The sequence below is a fragment of the Diabrotica virgifera genome, chromosome 6, assembly GCF_917563875.1.
Source record: "Diabrotica virgifera virgifera chromosome 6, PGI_DIABVI_V3a".
NCBI lineage: Eukaryota > Metazoa > Arthropoda > Insecta > Coleoptera > Chrysomelidae > Diabrotica > Diabrotica virgifera.
The window spans coordinates 198,360,328-198,370,197 of NC_065448.1; the positions used below are offsets into that span (position 1 = coordinate 198,360,328).

Genomic DNA, 9,870 nt, shown 5'->3' on the forward strand with positions numbered 1-9,870 from the left:
TTTTTTACTCTATGTTTTGTTGTATTTTTTCAATTCTAAATCATTTCAACTCAAAATTAAAATAATTTGATCAATTTTCAAAATATCAAAATATCACAAGTTTAATCCGTTTAGTTAGTCGATCTTCGTAAATAATGACACATAGTGTCCGTGGCTAAGCGGAGAAGGCGAATGAATTCCAATACCAACCGCTCTTATCAGCGCTGGTTCGAGTCCCAATAGAAACTTTCTTTTTTGTTTTTTTTTAATACATTTTATGATTGTAAGTATATTTATTATATAATTGTATTTTCAGAAAATACGTATTTAGTTAAAAAAAATTTCGACAATTAATGTTCAGACATCATTTGTTGCTTGTTTAATGTGTTTGTGTGTGTTTTATTCTTTTATTATTTTAATTTTTGGCACTGTTCTAATAAAAATGTTTGAGAAGTAGTAAGTATAAATTAGTTTAATATTTAAACAAAATATAAATAAAAAGTATATTAATTTCGTTTAAATCATATAATAGAAGTATAACTTCTTACGTGCGTACAAAGTACACACACATTCTTTTTATAATTATTAATTAATTATAGTCAGAACAGGATTATATCAGGCACCCCTTGTTTTTTATAATGTTGAACATACTAATTTACATATAAAATAATTTTTTTCCATTAAACAGATCGGTGCAGTTCGACCTTATATCGGATCTTAGACTATACGTAATGCAATTAATTTATACCCGAGACAAAGAAATAGACCGAGAAAAAGTTGGAGCGAGGGAATAAACAAAGAACTGAGAGAAAGAAACATAGAACGTGTGGAACAATGAATGTGTGGAACATGAAGTGGCGATTGGAAGTCGGAAAACGACGGAGAACGTTATAAATCGAAAAGTAGTAGTAATACTTCTATTTTGAAATAAATGTTATTGTTATATTACAGTTGCGACATCGTACGTTGTTGTTTTGGGTACGGTGCCGGCGTACTGCTTTCATGTAAACATAACCAATGGGCGCGTCATAGAGAAATAACAACATAGGGCGCGTTCACCAGATGCAAAAGTTGGCAATCAGTTTGCGCTTTATGCTTCTGAACGACTTGCTAACGTCAAACATGTTTGGAAAGCGGTCGCCATTTTTGCAAACATAAAATATTTAAGTTGAACTTTGCAAACGTGTTGAATATTGAAAAAATATGGCGGGAATTTAAATTGTATATATTGTAGAATATATTGATAAGGGTTTTATATATAAAATAAAGGCTACTGAAGACATTCTGCTACGTTATTATCTATTAAATAAATTTTCTTTTTTCCTTTAATAAAAAAAAATAAATTCAAAAACGTATTTATTGAGAAAATTTATTTTAGGTTACGTTCAAACCAAGCAAGCAAAATGTCAAATTTTAACCTAAACAACCAACCGTTCAGCTCGCTGTCAACAAGTTTAGAATCAAAGCGCAAACATTTGTGAACGTGTTTGCATCTGGTGAACGCAGTCATTGGGTGCGTTCACCAGACCAGTGCGCTACGTCAGCGCTCTGAAACTGTTTAAGATTTTTCGGGTGAACGTCATGTCAATTTAGGCTAAACTTCAACGTGTTGACGAAGCGGTCGCCATTTTATTGAACGTAGTATTTGTATCGCTTCAATATTGAACGTGTTTAAGAAATATATTGTAATGGCGCGATTATTTGAAAATATTTATTTTACAATGGTTTTAATTATAAAGTAATTGAATCTTAGGATATACATAATTGTATATGCTCACGAAATTGTAAATCTGTGTATTAAGGAACAATATTTTCAACATAATTCATATTTACGTGATAATTATTATTTATTTATGCTGGGTCATCCAATGGTTCTGCTCTGCCAAGTCCAGCACAGCCAGCAGCACCAAAAATTATTTCTTGTTCATTTCATTATCAAACATCAATAAAGGTAGTATATTATCCATTTTTGAATTAAATTTGTTTAAGGTACGTCCAATTTATCGTTGAACGATAAGTTCAACAAAAACAACGAATCTCGTTTTAGGTTAAGTTGATACATAGAACAGGTGGGAACACAAAAAAAAACCAACTATGAAAGTGTTAAACGGAAAAATACCATTCACCAGACTAAAGGCTGTATACCGCGTCCCACCATCAAATATTTTGATCAAACTGGTTTGAGCAAACTGAAAGTGACAGTTAAGTGACGTCACATCCTGAGTGTTCATTGTGGATAATAATGAAAAATTTTAATTTTAAATAAAGTACAAACAAGTTAGACAACTCAATACAAAAAATTTGATCAAACTAGACTGATAGTGAGAGCACAGATTTTTAGAATTTCAAAAAAACTGCAATTGTGACGTCACTTTGACGTACTTCCTCAAGTACGTCAAGTTTGCTCAAACTGTTTGATCAAATTATTTGATGGTGAGACGCGGCCTATGCATTTTCTTGTATCGAAAATTGTATGAAATTCGGCATGTGATTGGTCGAAATTTTGTTTGTCACCCTGTGTCACGTTATGGTAGTACTGCATTTACAGCTACAGCTGATTTTAAGGATTTTATAAAATTTATAAACTTTTAATTAACATTAACCAGAATTTTACGTTGACTGTTTGAGGTTGATTATTTGTGTTTTTATTTTGTTTTGATATTTGTGCTAAAATATTTGCATTAGAATTATCTTCAGTTTGATCCAAATTAGGAACTATTGTATTTTCGTCTATTAAAAAATTATGCACCATGAAACCTAAATTTAGTTTCAACTTTACTAGGAGCTAAATATATGGTTATTAGTAGAACAGTAGCCCATACCAAACGGTATATTAAGTATCAATAAAAGATTTATAAATAATACCTACAAAAACACAAATAAATTCATCAATACATGATCCCATTTTCATTTCAGCCGCCATTATGAGTAAAAGTCGACTTTACATTACATGATTTATCATGTGATTTGTCATATGATTTGGTCATGGAGTGAAATTAACATGTTTACACTGTGTGATTTGTCATATGATTTTGCATTGGTATACGGCTCGTTTTGTCATAAGCATTGTCATGCGGCTTGTCATGGGAAAAATCATATGACAAATCACATGATAAATCATGTAGTGTAAAGTCGACTTAAGTAATTATGACATTTTAGATGTTTTACCAGCAGGTTTTACGTTTTTGCTCTTTGCGCAGAAATTGGCGCCGTTCTTGTACAAGAATCTGTGTCTGACTCAAATTCCTGTATCGTTTCTGATATCGTTTCTTGTATCTGTGCATGACACTATGCATTTTTTTGACATATCAGAAACGATATTAGAAATGATACAAGAAAATGTATAGTGTCATACAGCCTTAAACGTAGTTTTAAAGCGCTGCAACATAGCTGTTAAGTTGAAACTTAAACCGATTATTTCTGGTGAACGCAGCCATTGTTACCTGAACGGATTCGCCGCCGCCCGTAATAAGAACCTGTATTGAAAATATGTTCACCATTTGATTTTCATTATTTCGCTATAATATCAAAATTTAATCAAATTTATATTTGAAATATTTCTTATCATTTATTATTGAAAATTATATTTCTATAAAAATTAAACAATTTTTTTCGCGAGGGGGCCGCTCATCCCTCTCAGCGGCCCTGCCTCTACAGCCCTCTATTTTGCCTTTAAGGATCAGTTGTAATATTTTATATCGACTTCCCCTCACTATACATATGTCCCAGATAAGACATTTTTCGATGTTTAACAGTCTTTAGCAGTTCTCTATCTTTGTTGACCCTCCTTAGTACTTCTTCATTCGTTTTTCTTGCTGTCCAAGGTATCTTCAGCATCCGTCTATGAATCCACATTTCCAATTGCTAATTTTACTAAATTTTTATATTAAAAGTAAAACTTTCGTTCGCCTTTAGCAGATGCCGCCACGGTATCCATGTCATCGTGATTTTTCGTTTGTGGATCGAGGCTGGCGATGGCGGCCCGAATTTTAATGGTTTAAAGAGATCAAATATGCGCTCTCTGAAGAAACTCTAACGAGAGTTGAAACTAGTTAGGGTGCTTTTGGCACTCTCTGAACTAACTAACATAAGACGGCTCTTGTTTCGGTTCACAACGAAATGAGTAATGAGTATTTATTAAAAAGTTTTTACTTCATAGTAACTTTCTTAAAACTACGGTATACAGCCAACCACTGGGATTTTCCTTGTTTAATTTTAATAAGATATATTTAGAATTATCAGAACTAAATTTTGGGCTGAATTAATTTACTGGACTGATATCTGCTAATATACAAGGCGAAAACGGCGGGTTCGTTGGAAAAAATATTCCCATGAGATTTTTTTACATAATCACATTCGTGAGACACCCCAGAATAAGGTTCAAGAAGTCGCCCACGCGAAAGGTGGTCCAATTTTTTTTAACATTTTTTTAATCAAATCGCAAAAATCAATATTTTTGGCCCGGACAAATTTTTTTTAGATTTTTCGGATTATTCTGGACTGAAAAGGTCTGTGTAATTTTTCTATAGTTGATCGTGTTCGAGTTATAAACAATTTAAAATTTGAAAAACGCGAAAATGGCCATTTTTAAGACTTAATAACTCGGTTAAAGATTAATATTATGAAAGTCAGAAAGTGACTAAATCAAATTTAAAGCCCCGCCCCCTTCATGATCCTGAAGAAATTTTTGTCATTAATTTATTACTAAGCTGTTATTTTGATTTATTAATAATAAGCGGTAAGATCGTATTGACCCGGCTGTAAATCTGAGTGCGAGTGAGATGCGCCATTGGACTGCGTGAATGGCATCTCTTTCGCACTCATCATGGACGGTCGTCTAATACGTGCATGGCGCTCATTATTTTTACTTAAAAATAACAGCTTAGTAATCGAATAATGACAAAAATTTCTTCAGGATCTTGTAGGAGGGGGGGGGGCTTTAAACTTTGACTTATTCACTTTCTAACTTTCATAGTAATAACTTGTTATTAACCCTTAAACGCCCAAGGGTGGGTAAAAAATGTCCACCTAATGCCTATTCCCTTGTAACATATTTTTGTTTTTACCGATATTTTTGAAAATAAAAGTAATATCTTAAGTTAAATATGGGTGATCATAAAAAGTACACCCTTGGTAAAACTTGTTACTATAGGGTTTCTCTATAATTTCTCGTTGGTAGAAACATAATAACATAATACATATAATTATAATTTAAATTTATAATTCTATAACAAACGTTTGTTATTTATATAAACAGACAGCAAATAGGGTTTTTCATTCACAGTCATTTGTTTCGAGCTTCTGTCATATTTCGTATAATCCGTGTATATTAATATTATACACAGATTATACAACATATGACAGAAGCTCGAAACAAATGACAATCGATGAAAAGCCCTATACAAAATAAGTGATTGATGTGATCGTTCATGGGCTTTTCATTCACCGTCATTTGTTTCGAACTTCTGTCATGTGTCACATTATATTAATATATCTACGTCAAACGTTATTGGCATATCCAATGATACAAACCAAAGACGTATGACGTAGATATATTAATATTATGTGACATATGACAGAAGCTCGAAACAAATGACAATCGATGAAAGGCCCTATTCTTTCATTTTTCCGACTGTATTTACTTTTCGAATAAATTAGTTATAGATAGATAAAATAAGTTAATCTCGCTTTAAATATCTATTTCAACCCCCTCTGTGGCTCAGTGGTAAGAGCGCCTACCTTTGGATCGAAAGGTCCGAATGGTCTTGAGTTCGAATCTCACCAGGGTAGAGAATTTTTCGTTTATTATAAATTAATGAGTGAACATAGTTTTTATCCTTGTGGGATCGGTACTCACCGGAGGGACCGCAGACATTCGGATACAATTAACGTCTCTTTGTAAAGACAATGACGTCAACTTTGCAAAATAACAAGACACTTACCCAACACACACTACCCATTACATTAGGTACCTAATTGGAAAAATCCATTGTACCTAAGATGCCAATGACCATTAGTTGTCAAGGCATTAGCTAAATAAAAAAATATTTATAATAAAGAAAATTTGTGAGTTTAACTTTAAATTAACAAAATTGTATTGAAACAGACTAAAAATCAGTGGCGACGCGTGAGTTTTTCTAAAGTGTTACCAAAACCAGATGTAAAAAAATCTTATTTAAAAAAATATTTTGAACCGCCCAAATATAAGTTTTTGTTTTCAATCGTGTGGGATAAAATTAAACAAATCACTGTTCCCAAATTATATGTATGTAATTATGTATATGTAACAGGTATAACAATAAATAATAAACAAACTAAACATATTTTTCTACCATAAAATTAACATAAAAAAATGAACAAATAGTAAAAAGAACATATTTTGAAAACTATTGTTTATATTTTAATTCTTCCATTTTCAATAATATAATTTTTTTCTTTAAAATAAAAATGTATACAAGTAGAATGACTTTTCAAGTAGTTGATCAATTACGCAATACGTAGCAACACTCTTCCATGTTTAATAAATGCACGCACACTGTAATCTGTAATAGGTACTAAACCAACGTTACCAATCTTCAAAATGGTGACACTACTGATATGCACAGCGTGCCTGCGCGCCGTCTCTAGACCCGTCGCTCCTTCAAAATTTTCAGAGCTAGTCCCGATCGATAGCGAGGTTTCTCCTGCGTACCGTTTACCAGTGCCAGTATTGGTAACAGCATAATAATAGATAACGTGCCATGGATTCACATATCTCGCCAATATTTTCGTGCGTCTAGTTGGCTATTTACTGAATTAGGTACTATTCTCCTTTTCATGAACATTTTTCAGTGCGTCACAAATTATAGAAAAAAAGGTAAGTCCGTGATAATACACATTTATGACATTTATTCTAACGTGACATTTTAGTTAAATCTGACAGTTGTCAAATTTTATTTTCAATTTGGAATAAAACCAAATCAATTGTGTCTATTGCATTTATAAAATGGTATTTTCTTTCATTTGTATAGTCTTATAAATTGTACAGATTATATTGATAATATTATTATTTTATTTAATAAATAATTCTTTTTTGATTATGGCGCCATCTATCGACAACTAGAATAATCACCGAACTAGAATAATTACCGAAGTATTCCCAGACGTGCCTTTTTTTCTGTCACATACAATTTAATGCGTTAGAGAGAAATCGAAAAACTGTGACGCACTGAAAGATGATCATGAGAAAAAGAATATTAACAAGTATTTCTGTTGGTAAAAAATATAAATGGAATTATTTCGTAGTAGTCATAAAATATTTATTTGCAAGATTTGTAACTGTTACCAATGGTAACAGTGGTTACATCGACGCTTCGCCACTGCTAAAAATATAATCGACTAATAAATTTTATTCGACGAATGACTATTCATTGATTTATTTGTTGTTGGTGAAACCGGCCCTTAGTTTAAAAACAGGGTTATACAGGGTGTCCCGAAAAGATTGGTCATAAATTATACCACAGATTCTGGGGTCAAAAATAGGTTGACTGAACCTCACTTACCTATATACAATAGTGCACACAAAAAAAGTTACAACCCTTTGAAGTTACAAAATGAAAATCGATTTTTTTTCATATATCGAACACTCTCAGAGATTTTTGATTGAAAATGGACATGTGGCATTTTTATGGCAGCAAAATCTTTAAAAAAAATTTAAGTAAAATTTGTGTACCCCATAAAAATTTTATGGGGGTTTTGTTCCCTTAAACCCCCGCTCCCCCAAACTTTTGTGTACGTTCCAATTAAATTATTATTGTGGCACCATTAGTTAAACACATTATTTTTAAAACTTTTTTGCCTCTTAGTACTTTTTCGATAAGCCAGTGTTTATCGAGATATTTTGAATATTTGTCGAAACCACCACATATTTGTATATGGTTAAGTACGATTATAGAGACCTGTTAATAATCTGAAAATTTATTTATAATTTACATTTTTAGGTATATTTTGAAATAGAAGCTACATCTCGATAAAAGGTGACTTATGAAAAAAAGACTAAGAGGCAAAAGTTTTAAAAACACTGTGTTTAACTATTGGTACCACAATAATAGTTAAATTGGAACGTACACAAACATTTGGGGGGTTTAAAGGAAAAAAACCCCCATAAAATTTTTACGTAAATATATTGAAAAAAAAGCCGCATCTTAATAAAAACTGTCTTATCGAAAAAATACTAAGAGGCAAAAAAGTTTTAAAAACGATGTGTTTAACTAATGGTACCACAATAATGAATTAATTGGAACGTACACAAAAGTTTGGGATGGTTTAAGGGAACAAAATCTCCATAAATTTTTTATGGGGTGGACAAATTTCACTATAATTTTGTTTTAAAATGTTCCTGTCATAAGAACGATACTTATCCATTTTCAATAAAAAATCTCTAATAGTTTTCGATGTATTGAAAAAAATCGATTTTCATTTTGTAACTTCAAAGGGCAGTAACTTTTTTTATGAGCACATTTGTACTAAGGTAAGTTAGGTTCAATCGAACTACTTTTGACCCTAGAATGTGTGGTATAATTTATGACCAATCTTTTCGGGACACCCTGTATAATGATTTGTGTACAGTGATAAGTGCGCAGATAACCGACAAAATAACGGAAAAGACAGAAAACATAATACGTTGTGCAATAAAAATGCATGAAACTAGTAGAGGTAAGAAATTATCGTTAAAAACCTATAAAATTACATTATATTGTTAGTTTCCCACCTTAGACGTATTAGACGTATCGGAGTCAAGCTGTCACAGGAGAATATTAAAAATGTTATAAAATATAAAATGTAGCAGTGGCAGTTTCCAAACTCCTCCGATACGCCTACAAGTAGCAAACGATCAATATAATGTAAATTTATAGGTTTTTATTAATAATTTCTCACCTCGACTAATTTCATCTCTTTTTATTTCAGAACATAATTATTGGTTTCCGTATTTTGCGTTATTTTGCCGGTTATTAGCTCACTCATCACTGTAGGTATATTGACTTATTTAATTAAATAATTTGTTTATACTTTTGATTTAAATAGTAAATAACAAACTTACATCCAGAGGGTTTACACACCATGCACATCCAGGATTTTGTATACATTCTTTGCACGTATCAGATATATAACAAGGGCTGGATTGTCCACTAATAACAGTAACAAGTATTAGAAGAAATATAGCACCTTGGCTTAACATTTTCGTAGCAGAGATATTTACGGATTGTCTATCAAAAATTAACGAAATTTCAGTTTCGGAAATCTGGGTACCACTTCCGCTGTAATTTCGATAAGATCTTAATATTTTATCATATAGTTTATACTAAATTCTCTTTCAGACAGAAAAAATTTAAAGGAAGTGAATATACTGATAGAATGATAACTATTTTTCGTATCTTTTATGTTAGACCTTTATGATAGTCCTTTAAAACACTCTTATATTTTACCAAGTACTAATACTAAAAAAATTATATAAATTTTTCTTGTAGACCTTTTATACATATATTCGTTATTCTTTGTATACAGTAAAAAGTACTCAATAATATAGATATACCTTATACAAGGTGTCCCGAAAAGATTGGTCATAGATTATACCACACATTCTGTGGTCAAAAATATTTCAATTGAACCTAACTTTCCTTAGTACAAATGTGCTCATAAAAAAAGTTACAACCCTTTGAAGTTACAAAATAAAAATCGATTTTTTTCAATATATCGAAAACTGTTAGAGATATTTTATTAAAAATGGACATGTGTCATTCTTATGGCAGGAACATCTTAAAACAAATTTATAGTGAAATTTGTCCACCCTATAAAAATTTTATGGGGGTTTTGTTCCCTTAAACCCCCTAAACTTTTGTGTACGTTCCAATT

At 31.4% G+C, this 9,870-nt stretch overlaps 1 protein-coding gene across 1 annotated transcript in view; it reads right to left on the minus strand.

Moving 5' to 3' along the window:
• Positions 1 to 9,233, minus strand: part of LOC126887123 (integrin beta-1-like) — a 75,006-nt gene extending 65,773 nt beyond the window's left edge. The window contains exon 1 of the mRNA XM_050654481.1: positions 9,059 to 9,233. Within this exon, the coding sequence (XP_050510438.1) occupies positions 9,059 to 9,196 (138 nt within the window). The 5' untranslated portion in view covers positions 9,197 to 9,233. The remainder of the gene's footprint in view (positions 1 to 9,058) is intronic.
• Positions 9,234 to 9,870: the final 637 nt, after the last annotated feature.